This window comes from Phyllopteryx taeniolatus, chromosome 2, assembly GCF_024500385.1.
Source record: "Phyllopteryx taeniolatus isolate TA_2022b chromosome 2, UOR_Ptae_1.2, whole genome shotgun sequence".
In the NCBI taxonomy this organism is placed as follows: domain Eukaryota; kingdom Metazoa; phylum Chordata; class Actinopteri; order Syngnathiformes; family Syngnathidae; genus Phyllopteryx; species Phyllopteryx taeniolatus.
Genome location: NC_084503.1, coordinates 3,732,205 through 3,750,808, shown reverse-complemented (window position 1 = coordinate 3,750,808; position 18,604 = coordinate 3,732,205). Strand labels below are relative to the sequence as shown.

Genomic DNA, 18,604 nt, shown 5'->3' with positions numbered 1-18,604 from the left:
TAATCGGGAGAAGCTCCATCATGCAACAAGACAATGACCCAAAACACACTGCCAACACAACAAAGGACTTCATCAGGTGGAAAAAGTGGAAGATCTTAGACTGGCCAAGTCAATCACCAGACCTTAACCCAATAGAGCATGCATTTTACCTCCTGAAGAGGAGACTGAAAGAGGCTGCAGTAAAGGCCTGAAAAAGCATTTCAAAAGAAGAATGCAACAGTTTGGTGAAGTCAGTGGGTTGCAGGCTTGATTGCAACTAAGGGTTATGCCACCTACTGCCACAACACCAACAAATTAATGGAAGACAGTCATTATTTATTGCAACAAAGTGATTGCAGGGTGACAATAAAGAAATTAGCTCGGTGCATTTTAGTTCTTGACAATTGGCAACTAAATCAAAATTTACCTGGGAGCTGTTTTAAGTCACAAATATTCGCGTCGGAAAGACTGATATGCATCAAGTGGTCAATTCACATAAATGTATGTGCAGTCTCTTGTTGCAAGGTAGAGTTTATGAACAACAGGCCGCACATCCAATACAAATCTGTTTAAAAAAAACAAAAAATGCATTTCATTTGTTCCATGACTGTGCCCGTACCGTAACGCAAAACACTTGGATCTCAAATCATTTATGCCTATTGAAATGAATGGAAATGCCATTAATCCATTGTAGCCACACCAAAAGAAAAGTGTTTTTTAACAAGAATAATAGCACTCGATCATATTTACTTCATAAAAACATACAGTTAAAATTACATAAAGTACTTCATAAAAACATACAGTAATGACATAACTAATTTGTATGCAAAGAAATTAACCAGTTATTGCCACATTTTTTGCTTCAATTCAATGGACAATGTGCTGCTCCTTCTGGTTTGCAAACCTCTGCGACCTCGGAACAGAATAATACAGATATACGGATATACTGTACATGGAGACGCCCTTAGCTCCTCAGTAAGCCATAGTAATATTCTTCACAGAGAAGAAACAATATACGTCTGTGAGTACTCTTATATTGAATATCTAAATGTCTTGCTGCACAGTTTGTGTACAAATATCAGTGGCTGAAAGGGTTTTATATGCAGTACTCTCACTTAAACACAGTATAGCTTGTATGTTGCAAAAAAAAAAATAAGTAGCATATTTTTCTAACCACAGTACCGTCTGCCGGATCTGGTTGGGCACTGACACTCTTGCGTCTAAAGCAAAATCTTGACTGATATAACCAAAGATTAAAAAATATAAAAAATGAAATAGAAAATACACCACCACCAACAAAAGGTAGACTTGAGCGTTACAGTTTAAGTCTAGCATAGCAACAGGTAGAGACAATCAGCCACCCGAAGTGCGCCTGCATATTTGTGCTGCTATCATTTCAGAACCAGAGACAGCGCCCGCAACCAAATTGTGACCCAAAAACTTCTCAGAGGAGCTCTGCAAAAACGTTTACGCACAATTAACACGGTGCAGCTGCTTCAGCAAAACTGGCAAGCAACAGCGAGTCAGTCATCCAGAACTTAGTGACTCAATAAATAAAAACATTCATCACAACTAACTCTGCTTCCAACATATGACAAAAATCTTTTTTGCCGAAAGACAATGGAAGACGTTTACTTACTTATTTGTGCAGGAGCTCAAAGACCCAGGCTCCTCATTCCCTCAATGAGACGTATTCATGTCACTCCTCACTCTTTATTTACTCTTCTGTGGTGCGCCACTTTTGGATGCTCTCCCGTAAAGCAGCAGCTTCATTTGCCTCCCTCATTGGTCGCCAGTGTGTGGACACATAGAGAGATAGAGAGGGCGAGAGAAAGAAAGAGGGAGAGAGAGAGAGAGAGAGAGAGAGAGAGAGAGAGAGAGAGGAGGATGGGCTTGTTCCCTTCCACTCGATGAGTCGGAGTCCAAAAGCGAGCCTGCATGCTTGTTAAAACAATGGAAATATGCTAATTTACACTAAATAATCAAATACAATCAGCCATTGACACTGTGACGAAAAAAAAATAATAATAATACAGCAAATCATATTCCAGACCCTCCACATCCATACTTGATGTGAGTGTTTATTTGTAGGATTAATAGTTTAAAACTAATATGTCAATCAGAGGCCATCAATAAACAAGCTGATGTACACTGGAGAGATCACATTGATCATCCTTCATCTGTCATCCTTCATGACGTGACCCACTGCGACGCTCTTCTATCATTCAATAGCGATATATGTTATGTAATGCATTGTTTCCAAGCAGCGTTGATGTATGCGCCGCAACACACCCACAAATGTATTCTTTTCATGAATGTATCTCCATGTGTTGTGTAATATATATATATATATATTTTGTTTTTGTTTTTTACACGGTTTAGGGGAGGGGCCACTTTTTTGAGACGTGGCCCGGTAGGGCCAAAGGTGACCTCAAAATGGGACGAAACCACAATTTGGAGAGTGTCAGTCAAGCGTGCGCCATGTGGTGCGGAAGAGAAAGCGGACGCTTAATTGAAAGCACTTTCAAACAAATCCCATTTTCAGTGGCCTTGTGCTGAGAACATGTTTGTTTTCCCACTCTGAAGCACTCGTCTTGAGTGCTGCAGGCAGGGCCACTGGCTTCATTCTGGCAATTAGTCAAATAAAAACATACTGCTTTCAGATGCTTTTTAAAAAGAAAGCTGACCTTTTTTTATTTTTTTTTTAATTGCAGTACACTCACATTTGGGGCACAAAATATGTTGCAATAAGTCATGTTGTATCCTCTTTTAAAGGGCAGACCAACATAATCATCCCTGAATTAAAAGCTGAATATGATGGTGATGTATGACATTATTCTGACATTCCAGCACGTGTGCAAGCATTTCTGGCACTCCCATACTTTTTGACCTCTGCAAAATATTCACAGCTATTATTAGTGGAACCATTTGGTTAAATTCCTTTTTACTGTACAGGTCATGAATATTTCGGTTGAAACGTTCAAATAATAATTCCCATGGGATTTGGGGGTGCACATGGTAGTTATGTTTAATTGCAGTTAGTATTATGGGGATTCTTGAAAAGAAATTCCTCCCTTGTAAGAGGTCCCTGCACCCACACGCTACATTTTAATATTGTTGGTCATTATGGTGGCACTTGGAAAGCCAAGTGTTATTTAGTGTGAAAAGATTGAGAACCGCCGTGTGAGAAAGTGGACACTCACCCGGTCACACAGCCAAGCCTCCATCCTTGCCTCCTCGTCGAGTGAAGCGTCTGCTCGGAGGCGCACACCTGAGCTCTGCCAAAATGAAAGCCATCTGAGGCCCCTTCACAGGTTGTCCTCTGAACTTAGACATGCACACATGCACCCCCCCCCCCCCCCCCCCCTCACATCCCCGGCAGGCCAACATCTTTGTTGTCTCTATAGCAACAAAAAAAGCAAACTAATGTTGCGTTTGAGTGGCACCCACCCCTCCAATGGCCCCCATAGGCTCCAGGGGTATGTAGAAACACGCATGAAGGTTTTCTAAGTAATTAAAAGAATCGATTGACGCCAATAAGGCAGATATTGGATGAACACAGCGCCAATGACATGTATTTAATGGTTATCCATCACAATAGGCTTGCTTGGGTTTCACCAGACTCATAGGGGGAAAACTACCTTCCTCATTTTTCCCGTCATCATCATATAGTCCTCCTGACCCACAAATACCGATTTTTTTGAGACACCCAAGACGGGATCGGATTGAATACGACACCCCTTGGCTACACATTATACAAGGAATTCTGCATGCTCGAACAAAGATGTCGACACAGATTGAGCATGACTCCACATTCGAACAGATGAGACCCAGTGCTGCACTCTCACACGTCACATTATGTGCACTTGCACAAGCAAAGGCTCTGCCTAGCGATGATAATCCTCAACTGTGATTGACGCCGTCAAGAGTCCTTCACTGGACAAGAGGGAGCGCTATCTTTAATGAGACATCCTTTAATACAGCCTTGTATAGGCTCTCAATTAGATTGTGGTGACCAATGAGGCAAAGAAAAAGCAGGATGTCATTATGAATAAATGCAAAACAATGACCACAACTTGTAACATAAGTAAATCAAACGGCAGATATGAGAATACTGTACTTAGCCCATTTTTTATTTGCGATATAGACCATTTAATTTACTAATTTATACCGTTATAAACTTCACCTGCCACACACTTTAAATACATTTAAACAAAATAAACTTTTTAATAAATTGTAAATGTATTTTAACACCGCACACAAAATACTGTACATATTGCATCTGTGTATACTCAACTTGCATGTGTCTTAAAGAGCTTGTGACATCAATGAACCACCGTGTGAATGTCTGTATGAGCTGTGGACAACAGCAGCTTTTGCTTCGGTGTGCTCAGTGTTTGCTTTACTGTCCGCACAGCATTCAATAGACGGACGACCGAAGTGTTTTGTAGACCGTTTCTCTCAAGGGTATTACAGTAATAGGTTGTATAAACTATGGATGAGTGAGACCGATACCAGCCATCGGGTCAATACAGGTCTTATTCCAAGGTATCGGGTACTCATGAAGGCTGCAGATACCAACCACCGATACTTAAGGCAAAAAGATTAAAAAAAGTCCTCCTTGCCAGTACTTGGTGCTACCCTGAAGCGGTTTTACATACCAGCAAACCATTGTGAATCAGAAAGAACTGTCTTTGTTCACAATTTGTCAAGTGTTAACTGAAATGTAATGTATCTAAAGCCCTTATGTTATTGGTAGTGATACCACTGAGTACTCAAGTGTGTACTTGTACTGGAATTGAGCCCCGGACGTCAGAACTGTGAGCCAGGCGCTCTAACCAGTCGGTCACCGTGACGCCCACAGCACTTCCAGGTTCCAATTAGTGAACTACACTAAAATGAGACAGCAATTCAGGATTTTGAGTGTGGAAAAAAAATAATTCAGAGAACCTTGAGATTTTATAGTCTCTCCAAGCTTTCAGTAATTTTCTTGATTATTGTGTCCTGTGACTCTTGCGCCATCTACTGACAATCAACAAGTGCTACAATGAAGTCACATTCTGGGCATTCAAACTCAACCTTGGTCATTTTATTTATTCTTCAATATTTTGCCGTTGCAGCGTACTTGTGTCAACCCAGTGCAGTCCACTAAATCGTGCGTTGACGCTGTGAAAGCAACAGTGTAGCAGAAGCAACTACAGTACTTTATGGTATTCAATTACATGGTTGCCCAGGACATTGGAAAACACCATCAGGAAGGACCTCAATCACCAAAGTCTCAGGTTGAACTTTTTAAACACTTTATTTTGCAAGATTCGAAAGTAATTACATTTACTTTTTCTTGTCCACATCCTGCTCAGCAGCCTCTTTAGCTCTCTTGGCACGGATACCGAAGAGGCGAGCGTGAGCGCGGGCCATACGCAGGCTGGCGAAAGCCTTGAAGTTCTTCTCATCTTCAGTGATAACTCGGGCCTTCTCCTTCTTGTATATCTGCAAGGACAAAAAAAAAACTATCAACACCTGCACAAACTGCTAAAGCTAAATCTGTTTTTGAAGGTCAGCCATCAGAAAATGGGTTCAAAAGTATCATCAACTAAATACAGAGATTCCGGAGAAATTATCATCTGACTGCTGCAATGCAAATAAAGCTCGGACAGCTTATCATATAAAGTCTGAATGGCGCAAACAGAAGCGTGCAACTCACAGTTTTGATGGGCATGACTGGTCCTGTGAGCTGGGTGGCCATCTTCAGTTCCTCCTCCTAAACAGGCACAGTGTTTACTACTTCAACACAATTAACATCCCACACAGCCACACAACTTGCAATCACAGTATAAAATAGAAGTGTGTTTTAAAGCTACATTTTCAAAAGACAGAGGTAATTATGACTGACAGTCTGCTCTGGCCATCCAAATGTGCCAGTTCTCTACTTGCAAATCTACTTTTTCTTTGCAATGATAGAAGCCTGGCATTAAAGAGAATAACAATTTCCCATCAACAATTAAGAGTATATAGGGTAGAGTGACATTATTTACTCTTTAATTCCTACAATTGCCATCTTTCTAACTACGATTATTTACTCTTCCAACTATTTATGTTCAGCCCACCAGCTAGGGTTGGGCACCAGTTCTTATACACTGGTACATTGACTTATGAGTTTAATCCATTCTGTAACCACACTCATCGATCAAAAGCCTCCTATTTCAATCATCTTTCCCCATTGACCTGAATGGAAAAGCCATTAATCTGTTCCAGCCCCACATCAGAATCATCTTTGCGCATTGTGCACCTTCTGGTTTCACAACTAAGATGCAGTAATATTGGCCTTTTTTTTTTGTCTGTGATTATTGCTATTGTCTTTCTGCATGTGCGGCTGCACTGGTTGCATTCAAATATCTGTTGTTTAAAGGGTTTTAACACCACAACAGATGCTATTCATTAGCACTTCAATGGTATTTTGCATTGAGTGTTAACATTAAGATAGCGGACTTTTCTAAAGCTGATGTTTTAAAATTTACGTTTCTCAACAGTTCTGTTTTGGGATTAGTTTGACAGTAAACTTAAACTGGGAGTGGCAATAAACAGATTGAAACCTTTTTTGAGGAATTGTTCACTATCTGCCAAAATGCTATTATTGTCTTGTCATTTTATTGTTAGTAGGTTAGTGTAGTCTTATTTGGAACTAGTTGCAAACTGCAATTTTGTTAAATAAAGTGCACTTTATAAACTTTTACCTTGAGTGGTAATTTTGCTTCGCAATAAAAACCTGTGTATTTCATAGCAGAATTTCCCTCTCTTTAAGGTTACTGGTACATTTTTATACTAGTTTGGTACCTTTATCGGGCAGGGGGAAAAAAAAATCCCAACCCTACCCATCACACGAGGAACTTACAGTGCCGTCTCCCTTTTTAGGAGCAGAAGCCTTCCTGGGGAAGAGGATGAGCTTCGAGCGGTACTCCTTGAGGCGCTGCACGTTTGCCTGAAGAGATTCTGTGGACCTGTTACGGCGACGGGGATCCACAGAGATTCCGATGGTGCGGGCTGTCTTCTTGTGGATGCCCGCAGCCTATAGGGTGGAACAAGGTGCATTAAGAAGGTTAGGGTTAGGGTTAGGAACAGTTAGACAAAAAGGGCTCAATGCATTCTTCAGGCAAATACAGAGATTCCGGAGATTGTCATCATCTGACTGTTCAACTAGAAAATCAGAATCCTATGCAAACATTTTCAATTTCATGTGATAAACCTGCACTTTTTACATGGGTGTTCATATGGTCTGTCATTCCCGAATAAAAAGTATGGTGTCGAGGTACTCAATGAACCCTTACCCCCCCCCCCCCCCCCCCAAAAAAAATCTATACTTTTGACTTAAATTGTAAAAAGGTGTAATTAAGTACCAACAGCAAAGTTTTACGGCGTTATCTGTCAATAAGGGTGCTACTGAAAACATATTACCCTTTTTACTTACACTTCGTAGTATTATACTTTGTTTTTACAAACATGCAGAAAGGTCACTTTATTTAATTACATATCTTAGCTTACTGTCAGCAGAGTAGACAGACTAAGTTAGGCTTTTGTACATTTTGACAAGAAAAACAGATCAGTTAGGCATTAATGTAAACAAATATTGGACACTGGGATTAGATATTTTAGCCTCTTTAGAAACTGAAGGTAAGGTTGTTAAAGACACACAACCCACAAGTTACCTTGAGTTCCTCCAGGGTGAAACCACGCCCAGCACGGACTTTGGTGTGGTATCTGATGGTGGGACACCTGACTTGTGGCCTCAGTAACCCGGCAGCAGGACGGGGCGCGATGCGACGGGCCTTAGCCTGGCGAGCCTTTCGCCTGACGAAAGAAAGCTTTGTTTTACTTGCCTAGACCGCAACATCACAGAAACACCTTACGCTTCCAAGAAACCTATTGTTGCCTTGACATTTAATATGAATACAATATACTTTCCCTGCTACTGGTGGTGGTGAGAGACCGAGCCCTAGCAGGAGTAGCCCAAATCCCCAAGTAATTGGCGCCCCCGTAAACTCCAACATAATTTCTTGGCACCAAAATTGCCACAAAATGGCAGCAAAGCACTACTTTTGTCCAAGTTAAGCTCCTCAACTCACTTCAACATAGTGGCTCGACTGGCGAGTTTAATTTGTTCTGTGATTAAATTAATAACCCAAATCACATCTCAACTTTTCCCATTGAAATGATTGGAAAAGTCAAACGTCATAGACACACTAGAACATTCATGTTGTGTGCCTTTAAATGACATGGCCTCCCTAGAGAGTGCCTCGTAGCTTTCCTCAAACTATCGCCCCCATGTATGGCTTCAGCAGCAGGGACTGAGGAGGGCTTACCGAACCAGCAAGAGCTCACCAGAAGCTGCACACACTTTTATGGGTTTCTTGAAAGCACAAGTTGCACGTTTCAGAGGGAAAAACTAAGTGAAAAATGATTTTCATGAACACCCAAAAGTTTCTCGTGCGCGTGGGGACGTTTTCTCATGAGCACGAGAAACTTTCTAATGCACACGGGAAAGATATTTTCTTATTTAGTCTCTTTAGGGACTTGTCACTTTTACCTGGTCAGAGTATGGTTCCTTGGCACCAAGACTGCCCTAAATTTTGCTTTGGCGTGGGCCCCCCAAAAAATAAACTGCTATTAGATGAGCTTTTCAATAATAGAGGATAGGTTCATGAACATCATCAAGCGGGTGTCCGCTGTATTGCATTATCCTTATATGGGATAGACTCCCTTGCCATGTCAATGTTTGCCCTGGTGAGATTCGATTTCTCAGAAATTTTGTCAGCAGGCACACAATTTAACACAAACAACCTTTACTGAAAGTCAATCAACAACATTAAATTAGCAATTGCTATGCATGTTTGTCAACCGACACCAGCAACAATATAATTTTGCTTCATGTAACACGCATTCAAAATGACTTTAGACAAGCCGAGAAGAACCAGGCAAACTCAGATGCACAAATATGACAAGTCAGCGTAGCATCTTTGCCTGTAGACAAGACACACTCACCTGCGTTGCTTCCTGGCTGGCTGGTTGAACCAAGTGCGGACTCTTTTCTGCCAGTCTTTATGGAAGTGTGGGTTTAGGATCATTCCATTCCGGCTGGGGGCCATGGCTGCCTACTTCCCTGAAACACGGCATAAGTTACGGGCATGAGAAGACTTCCACGCCGGTACTGAACCGCCATGCATCTGCACTGAGCAATAGCTGACTGACAGCAAGTTAGCCACGTTAGCAGCTGTTCTACTGGATTTTGACATGTTTGAGTTTACCCCTGAAACAAGTAAACAGGGTATGGAATTTCGGCTTTAAATGCTTCTAACTACGCGCTTCTTTATTTACTAAGAAGGTAACACCTTTACATCTGAAATGTTAGCAACGAACGCTAACAGTCACGTTACTGGTAGTAGACATCGCTACGAAAACAGACGGTTTCAGAGACCTCAGCAAGAAAATCTTCGTCAATATTCACCTCAATTCAAAGGTGACAAAACGTGCTACTAAGTGGAACAACTTCAACTTAGAAACGGTTCGTTTATGTAATGGATTGAATGAGATTATACTGAAATCGGTGGAGGATTCTTTTTGCATACCTACAAGGGAGGAAAATGGCCGAAAGGAAAAAGGAAGAAGAGCAGCGGTGGATTGTGGGATATCCGTCAACCAGCCAATCAACGAGCAGAATTATATCAAAGAGTGCATATAGCGTCCAGATAGTACACAAATACGATTTCTTCGTTTTGTTTGAAAAGTACAATTTTTATTTTTTTTTTGAATAGCAATTTTAATGCGTGTAATGGTAAATTATAAAATTCGAATAAGATTTTGTGAAGATTTTGTTTGTAACATTTTTTTTTATGTCATATCACCGAAATGGACATCAATGGTTTTGAAATTGATGAATGGATTTATCATTATGTAGAAGAAAAATAACTAGCGCATTATAGTTGCAGATAAAGCTTGTACAGTCCGCATTAATTTGTACTGTTCAATATACAATGACCCTTTCGTTGTTTGGCATATGTGATTTACAACATTTTGACATTGCATTGCCGAATTTGGCCACTAGATGTAGACTTTCTACACTTTATCAACATGGGTGCAAAATGCTGGCACTAAAGCTGGGATTGCTAAAAACAAAAAAAAAAGCTGTTACCCATGCACCCTGAACAAACAACAATGCAGAGAATAAAGGAGGGATTATCACACTAGACAAGCAGGCAAAGGGTCAGAAGTCCTGCACTGTAACACAATGAATGAGAACTGTTGTCCCTCTCATGTAGACACACAATGTAAGGTAATAATAATAAAAAAAATACTGGGGGGGGGGGAAAAAAAAGCGCAGTAACTATAATAAATTAATATCTCTCTGACCACGTCAATGAAATGTTAGCATTAATTTATATATTTTTTTGCCTTCTAACAACCGCTAGTAAGTGTTCCGAACTCACCTTAGTATGCTAGAGTAGTGATGATTCCCGATAGTAGGCTCTGACTGTAGAGTAATATAACCAAGTTTCTAACAAATGAGTTTGTTGTTTTGTACATGCCTTCCTGAAATCATCTAACTTGTCGGATATTTGCTTGTGAAATGGTAGCCTGATTGATAGAGAGCAAAGAAACACCAAGATTCCACAAATGCAATAACCCATTCAAAATCCCCATATGTGAATTCATCTAACCATTTATTATACAGCTTGTCTTAAAACAGGGAAATACAGACTTAAAAGCCACCACAACTGGCATCGTGTTGGTGAAATGAACCCGTTCGAATAATCTCTCACCCTTCCGATTGAATACCAAAAGGTGCGAGAGCTACCATTTGCCGTCTCATTCATTCAGTGATTTTAAAAGCGCTGCCTCAGTAATAATTAATCGAGTGGCCTCTGCACTCTTCGTATCTGCACCTAGGGGTAAAGGTCAGGGTGCGTGGACTTAATGAGCAACCCGGGTCAGGTGCACACACCAATACCCTCATCAGCAAAAACAATGCGCATGACCCATTTCCTACAAATAGCGTCTTTGCTTTTGAACCGATTACCGTGTGACACCATAATTAATTCATGTTTGAGGATTTTGAAAATAAACTCGAAGCCGTTCGTTTCTTCTCAAAGAAACTGTAAAGTTTATTGCATGAAGTTGACAGCACTTGCAATCACTGCCCAATCTTCCATCTCATCTGTGCACATTTCAAATAAAGAGCACCAGGAGCTAGACCCAACATTCCTAAGAGCCCTTATAAGGTTTTACCAACTAAATGAATCTGACAACAGAAGCTATTGACAGACTAAAATTATTCTTGTGGCACTGTTTCAGAATGAGAATAAATAGCACCGAGGATGAGAGGTTTTGCGGCATGTTACTGAAGTACAAAAGTAGCACAGCGATTTTTAAAAGGTGAATTATTCCAGTGATTTGATCAAATGATCATAAGCAGCTTGATCCATGAGACCTTCCAGCTCATCCGGCCTTTCGATGGTCATCTTGATGAGCCATCCTGAAAATGGAGATTTAAGCTTGAGGGCCTGATACATGTTTTAATGGCGCATGCGCTCTTAGCGGGACGCTCACCGTCTGTATAACAAGCTTTATTCACCAGTCCGGGATTGTCGGCCAGCTCGGTGTTGATTTCCTTCACTTCACCCGTCAGCGGCGAGTAAAGCTCGCTGGCGGCCTTCACGCTCTCCAACGCACCGCAGTCCTCTGCAACGCAAACATGGAGGCAATGTGACGCACGCCTCATCTCACGGCACGCTTTCCCCCCCCCCAGAAGAAGTGTACAGTGTGTGGAGACTGTCGTACCCATTTGTTCAAGACGTTGACCGACTTCGGGGAGTCCGCAGTAGACCACATCACCTAAAGCTTCCTAAAAATTTAAGAAATAAATGAGGCAACGCATTACATGGGATCAGTAACGTGACAAGTTTCTTCTGCATTCAATGATGTGAGGTGCGTTTTCAAGATACGAGCAGTCGCTTCGTCAATTTTTTGTTTTTTCTTAAATTACGAGCAAATAAATTTGCGATACAAATGCGCTTCAGGTCCCGCCGCTAGATGGCGTCTGCAAATTTATCAACATCCGACCGCCATCGAGTCAAGTTGGTTTCCTTGTAATGGAAGTTGGTAGCGGTAATGGGCCATTAACCTGGTTTGCCAATTGAAGCCACGGGAGGACAATACATTAGGGACAGTTGTGTTTATGTGCCCGCATTTTCCATATTTGCAGGTTATGTGGATTCCAAACGTGTGTTTTTATTCTGTACAATTTTGATGTGCACGTCACCAGCGCAAGCACACACAAAAAACAACAACGACTTCAGTGTTGCAAATTTATAGAGATTGTCGCAGCATAGTGACTTTTCCGACCATTCTAGCAATTGTTTTTTTCAGAAAAACGAATCGTGCCAGCCCCAACTGTGATCCTCATGTAAGCACCATTCTTATTTCCTACACAGTGGAGGGAAGAGAGGAATTTGCCCTGGTAATGATTTGGGTGTCCTAACCAAGAACGGTTTATGAGTTAGGGGTTTGTGCTCATAATTTCAGTACACTTTAAAAATTGAGAGAAAATTATGGACACTGTCGACATGTTTTTGTGAATGTTGACTAAATAATGGAGGAAAGAGTGCATAAAAGATAGGTAAAGTCAGAAGGTTGAGATCATTTCCCACTTAAAGAGGATAAAGTGCATTGAGTCTATTGCAAAGCAGAACTAACTCACCGCAACAGTACGTCCACAATTGGCAGCACGAGGTACCGACGGTAGCTAATTTACCTTCGCTAATTAGAATGTGTTGTTATGCCCCAGAAATGAGTCAATAATAGACACAGCCGCTGGTGTACTTTCAATCACATGGTAACAAAATAAACATGTCATAAGCGTATTCAGACACTAGTTGCTACAGGCACAACTCATGCTCATGCACTCAACAACATGCAGTCTGGCTACCGGTTAGCTAGTTAATTAATGGGATTATCAGTGGAATTATTGATTCGAAAAATATTGGCTCGCTGCAGCCCTCGTATATTCTCTACATTTTATGCTTGCAATTTTTGTGTGGGTGTCATATACATAATCAGTGTGTATAAAAAGTGTGTTTTAATACATTTAGATCTGTACTCAAAGCTTAAGGGAGGGTAAAAAAAAAAATAAAAATTTTTTTTTTTTTTTTTTTTTTTAACATGGCATGACTATATTGCAGATTTTCATGTGGAGCCTGAAATGTAATTCATAATGTTTGTTGTCATCAGGCAAACCATGACATTCATCATCCAAAGTTGTTAGCACATGACCGAAAATGGATCAATCAATTAACCACGTGAACTGTACTCATGTGACTACGTGGCGCCACACTGAACTCGCTATAACGTCACTACTTGGCCTTGAGCGCGTTGACCTTAAAAAGGATGTCGAGTTCAGCATCTCTCTTTTAACCATTTCGCAATCCCAACGACCCCTTAAGCAACTGCCCAACTCCGCCATCATCACTCCTTTAAATAGCGTACAACTACAAACATACCGATAATCAGGCCTAACGTGAGCTCACTGACCCTCTTTCAATGAAAGTCAGCCAAGGCCCAATTATCAGATGTCTCGAAAAGCTTGTCCAGGGTGTGTCAAGAATTATTTTTTTTTAATCTGCTGCCCAGAAAACAGTCAGGGGCAGTAATCATAAAATAAAATCTCTTTAATATACCACTTCCGAAATACTGATGTGTGCGGTCAACACAAGTTCGGCCGAGCCACGGACTGATTTTGACACGGAACAGAATTATAGCCAATTACAAAGCGACCTGAATGTGTTCTCGAACACAAATGGAGAAGCGACTGGTTGTGGTGAGTGTTTGTATAATATCACGCATCACAATAAAATGACAAGGAGAAGCATTTGCAACCGCACTGCAGTTATTTTTCAGTGTGACAAAATGATCAGTTGCAATATTCATTTTAATGTAATATTCATGTAGCTCCTGAACCCACCAATCATCATCAAACCTGTGGACCCAATGTGTCATAAGCCATCCTAAATGAATGATTAGCGAGCGAACAAAAACAAAAGGCTTACCTGAGCATAATTGCTGATACCGACAGTGCCAATGTCACCTTCTACTCGCACCCACTCGTGCTTATCTGTGAACTTTAAAGCTGCGCAGAGAACAAAGATCAACAAGTGAATTAATCAGTGAATAAACATTTACAGTGGAAACGTTCTAATCAGATCTACATTTATATAAGTCATAATTTGACAGAACTGATTTCTCTGCATTCTATTTAGTATTCCAAGGCTATATTATGATTCATCCTCCGCTCTTTAACATTGACCCTAGTAAAAACTTTCAGACATACACTACCGACACTTCTGTCTTCAAATATTTTTTAATACTTCCGCAAGTTTGAATTTAGCGTTGTGCGCGACAAGCCAGGCAGCACTGCGGTCCACATCGAGAGATGCGGCGTAATTAATCTCCAGTAATAGTCACCCAAAAGTCTGGTGGCTAAGACCAGTGAGGAGAAGCGGTAGGGAAAGTGAAAGGATGTTTTGTGTGTCGGTTTACAGCAAACATCACAAATAAACAGCTTGAAGCAAGTCCGCTTTGCCTGTTATTTGGAGAACCGTGCAAGCGAGTCTTCTTTACTCAAAGATTTGTTGCACATTACTATTGTTTCTCATTTCTTGACAGTGAGAGAGTACGAACAGGTACAGAGGAATACTTAAAAAAGGGTTTTAGTTTAGGAGCGTAATAATAAATTTAAAGCATGTGGGAGGTGTAAAACTTATGGAAAGGTTTGTCAATATCGCGGATTTGGCGAGTCTGGAAGTTATTCACGGTAATGAATGGGGGTTCACTGTACCAATCTTATGGAGCTTCATTTTCAGTGATAGCGTTAAGAATGGAAAATCTAAATCTCTATAGCTTGTTCAGAAGTAGGGATTTTCCATGCCATTTTTCCAGACCGACGCCAGCACAAGTATTCACTCGAGTACTCACCGATATTGATACAGAGTAGCACTATCACTCTTACTTTTGACATAAAAATTTCCAATCGACAAAACGACATGATTGTTTGTGATCAAAGACTTTTTTCTTTGAGGCACATGATCCGCACGTGTCAAACTTCCGCAGTGTAAGCGGCAACTACAGGCGAGGAGAATTTACTCGATGTCGGAATTATTTTGCTTTTAGTATCTGTGGTCTGTTCTGGTCGATGTACAACCCCAATTCCAATGAAGTTGGGACGTTGTGTTAAACATGAATAAAAACAGAATAAAATGATTTGCAAATCATGTTCAACCTATATTTAATTGAATACACTACAAAGACAATATATTTAATGTTCAAACTGATCAACTTTATTGTTTTTAGCAAATAATCATTAACTTAGAATGTTATGGCTGCAACACGTTCCAAAAAAGCTGGGACAGTGTCATGTTTACCACTGCGTTACATCACCTTTTCTTTTAACAACATTCAATAAACGTTTGGGAACTGAGGACACTAATTGTTGAAGCTTTGGAGGTGGAATTCTTTCCCGTTCTTGCTTGATGCTCAGCTTCAGCTGTTCCACAGTCCGGGGTCTCCGTTGTCGCATTTTACGCTTGATAATGCGCCGCACATTTTCAATGGGAGACAGGTCTGGACTTCAGGCAGGCCAGTCTAGTACCCGCACTCTTTTACTACGAAGCCACACTGTTGTAACACGTGCAGAATGTGGTTTGGGATTGTCTTGCTGAAATAAGCAGGGGCGTCCATCAAAAAGACGTTCCTTGGATGGTAGCATATGTTTCTCCAAAACCTGTATGTACCTTTCAGCATTAATGGTGCCTTCACAGATGTGTGAGTTACCCATGCCATTGGCACTAACACAGCCACATACCATCACAGATGCTGGCTTTTGAACTTTGCGTCCATAACAGTCCGGATGGTTCTTTTCCTCTTTGGCCCAGAGGATCCGACAGCCACAATTTCCAAAAACAACTCGTCGGACCACAGAACACTTTTCCACTTTGCATCAGTCCATCTTAGATGAGCTCGGGCCCAGAGAAGCCGGCGGCGTTTCTGAGTGTTGTTGATAAATGGCTTTTGCTTTGCATAGTAGACTTTCAGGTTGCACTTACGGATGTAGTGCCGAACTGTATTTACTGACATTGGTTTTTTGAAGTGTTCCTGAGCCCATGTGGTGATATCCTTTACACATTGATGTCAGTTTTTGCTGCAGTACCGCCTGAGGGATCGAAGGTCACGGGCATTCAATGTTGGATTTCGGCCTTGCTGCTTACAAGCAGTGATTTCTCCAGATTCTCTGAACCGTTTGATGATATGATGGACCGTAGATGATGAAATCCCTAAATTCAATTGTACATTGAGGAACATTGTCCTTAAACTGTTCGACTATTTTCTCACGCACTTGTTCACAAAGAGGTGAACCTCACCCCATCTTTGCTTGTGAATGACTGAGCAATTCAGGGAAGCTCCTTTCATACCCAATCATGGCACCCACCTGTTCCCAATTAGCCTGTTCACCTGTGGGATGTTCCAAACAGGTGTTTGATGAGCATTCCTCAACTTTCTCAGTCGTTTTTGGAACATGTTGCTTACAGCCAAAAAAATTCTAAGTTAATGATTATTTGCTAAAAACAAAGTTGATCAGTTTGAACATTAAACATCTTAAATATAGGTTGAAGATGATTTGCAAATTATTGTATTCTGTTTTTATTTATGTTTATTGCAACATCCCAACTTCATTGGAATTGGGGTTATATATATAATGGTATATCAATCAGGGGTGGAGAAATGCAGGTGCACAGCCCGGTTGAGCAGGTTGCTCCAAAGCTTTACCATTACAGTATTTCTCCAATGAATTAGAAGAGTGCCAGTGCTCTATTCCCCAGTGTTGCCACCATCTCAGCATGCACACAAATACAAGCTTAAACCAGATTGTAATATGTTGACGCATGCTGTCCCCAACTGACAAGGCCTGCATATATGCTTTTAAAAATTATTAGGGTTGCACTGAATTCTGGACTTATATTAAATACTGTAGCAGAAACGTTATTAGTCATGTTTGTGCTAACATGAAATGCATTCATTTATTCACGTTGGCCGGCACACGTTTAATGTGTTGCTCAAGCAGGCACATGTTGTTGTAATGAAGAGTTCACGTGATGTAAAAGCGTCAAAACTGTCGGAAAGAAGAAGAATTTCAGCTTTGTGGTGCGTTGCACGTAGCTAACGGGCTGCTGCTAATCTTCAGCGCCAGTTCAAAGTTTGTGTGGCCGGCCGAGCATGACGTCCACTTTTAGTTTTGGAATGTTCACTCTTTTACCTTCGGAGCGGGCGGCCGCGGTGCTCGACGTCCTCGCCGCCCACAGCAGTCGCGTCGCCGGGAGAGCCGCCGCGGGTGAGCGCTGAGGAAGTCCGGAGGGCAAGTTTGCGGTGAGGCGCCGCAGCGCCGCTCTCATCGCCATCTTCGCGCCGTGTGTGCGTGAGCCGGCGCACACACTTGACCTCGGGAGCGCGCATCATCAACGGGGCGAGTGGGGAGGGGCGCTCGTTTTTGCTGACATCTGGCGGTCAGTACGCAGATTGCATTCGCAGCCCGTTTTCGTTAGTTAAAAAAAGTTACTTTTTTTAAAGGCCTATTTTTATTTTATTTTATTTTTTACTTGTGAAAATGAGACATTTTCACATTACGTTGCCTTCATAAAGCTCATTTTTAAGATTCCTGCGGACCGCAACATGGGACAGTGGTGTCAACTGTACGGCCTGCGGGCCAGAACTGGCCCGCCAGGGGGTCCAAGGCGCAGAGATATGAACAAAAACATTGTTTCCTAGACCGGTTTGGGACGATTAAAAATAAAAATGCTGCAATTGTGAACGTTTTAGTACAGCTAAGTAAGTAAGTAGGGATGGAACGCTTTATGATAATTGTCGGAATCTTTCGTTTCAGTTCAGATGTCTCTTTTTTTCTGTCTAGAGCAGAAAGAAGCCCCTAAAATATGTCATCCGCCGAATAAAGTGCTAGTGTTGTTGCTAAATAAATTAACAAACCCGACTGAGGGATTTAATTAAGAGGACACAGGAGGGATGCAGATTTTGTTTACAGTACATTTTTTTGGAAAGATGGCAACATTTCTATGTCATGTATAATTCCCTTATGAATCTTTTTCATTCTCTTTTCACCCATTAAGTACGCATCTAATTGTATTTGACAAACAAAAAACTGTTTTTGCTCAATTGTGTTCTCTTATGAACCAGAGTTACAAGGCTTGTCACCAAAAAGTACACTGCATAGTTATTTTTTTTCAGAAATTGAGTTTGAGAGACAACTCTAAAACAATTCGGTTTATTGCACCGAATCAATCATAATCTCAGTTAACTTTTATAAGGTGTGAATTCTTTTTTTAGTTTTCTGATAATATGGGGGAAAAAGTTGTGGAAAAACATTTTATTATGTTGCGACTGGGGCGCGATTGTATGACTTGAATTGCGACTTGGTTAACCTCTTATAATGAACTTAAATTGTACTCTTAACCTTTACAGGTGAACTTAACTTGACCTTGTCAAAACTTTGGAATGCATATGTACAACTCTTCAG

General features: G+C 41.1%; 2 protein-coding genes and 1 non-coding gene across 7 annotated transcripts in view; all 3 read right to left on the bottom strand.

Moving 5' to 3' along the window:
- Positions 1 to 9,705, bottom strand: part of LOC133468419 (large ribosomal subunit protein eL13) — a 40,324-nt gene extending 30,619 nt beyond the window's left edge. The window contains exons 1-6 of one of the 5 annotated variants that reach the window (XM_061754314.1): positions 9,600 to 9,688; positions 9,016 to 9,133; positions 7,683 to 7,824; positions 6,872 to 7,045; positions 5,684 to 5,740; positions 5,263 to 5,469 (exon numbers count right to left, since the gene is read on the bottom strand). In XM_061754314.1, the coding sequence (XP_061610298.1) occupies positions 5,311 to 5,469; positions 5,684 to 5,740; positions 6,872 to 7,045; positions 7,683 to 7,824; positions 9,016 to 9,119 (636 nt within the window). In that variant the 5' untranslated portion in view covers positions 9,120 to 9,133; positions 9,600 to 9,688 and the 3' untranslated portion in view covers positions 5,263 to 5,310. Of the gene's footprint in view, positions 1 to 1,618; positions 1,921 to 3,182; positions 3,256 to 5,262; positions 5,470 to 5,683; positions 5,741 to 6,871; positions 7,046 to 7,682; positions 7,825 to 9,015; positions 9,134 to 9,478 lie in introns of those variants that run through there. The other 4 variants (XM_061754331.1, XM_061754322.1, XM_061754342.1 and 1 more) reach the window with 4 other exon arrangements.
- LOC133474543 (small nucleolar RNA MBII-202) lies at positions 5,526 to 5,602 on the bottom strand. Its single transcript, XR_009787543.1, has one exon. It is a non-coding gene; the product is annotated as a small nucleolar RNA MBII-202 (small nucleolar RNA).
- Positions 9,706 to 11,107: 1,402 nt separating the features above from the next.
- On the bottom strand, positions 11,108 to 17,516 carry gcshb (glycine cleavage system protein H (aminomethyl carrier), b). The gene is made up of 5 exons (XM_061754355.1): positions 17,333 to 17,516; positions 14,073 to 14,152; positions 11,809 to 11,872; positions 11,578 to 11,709; positions 11,108 to 11,503 (listed from the first exon to the last, which is right to left on the bottom strand). Exons 1-5 carry the CDS (start codon positions 17,472 to 17,474, stop codon positions 11,409 to 11,411), a joined length of 513 nt encoding a protein of 170 aa, XP_061610339.1. The 5' UTR covers positions 17,475 to 17,516; the 3' UTR covers positions 11,108 to 11,408.
- Positions 17,517 to 18,604: the final 1,088 nt, after the last annotated feature.

Coding starts and splice junctions, on each gene's coding strand:
- gcshb (XM_061754355.1), bottom strand. CDS start 17,474: ATGGCGATGAGAGCGGCGCTGCGGCGCCTCACCGCAAACTTGCCCTCC. Junction 14,153..17,332: donor CGCGGCCGCCCGCTCCGAAG/GTAAAAGAGTGA, acceptor TTCTCTGCGCAG/CTTTAAAGTTCACAGATAAG. Junction 11,504..11,577: donor TAAAGCTTGTTATACAGACG/GTGAGCGTCCCG, acceptor CTCCATTTTCAG/GATGGCTCATCAAGATGACC.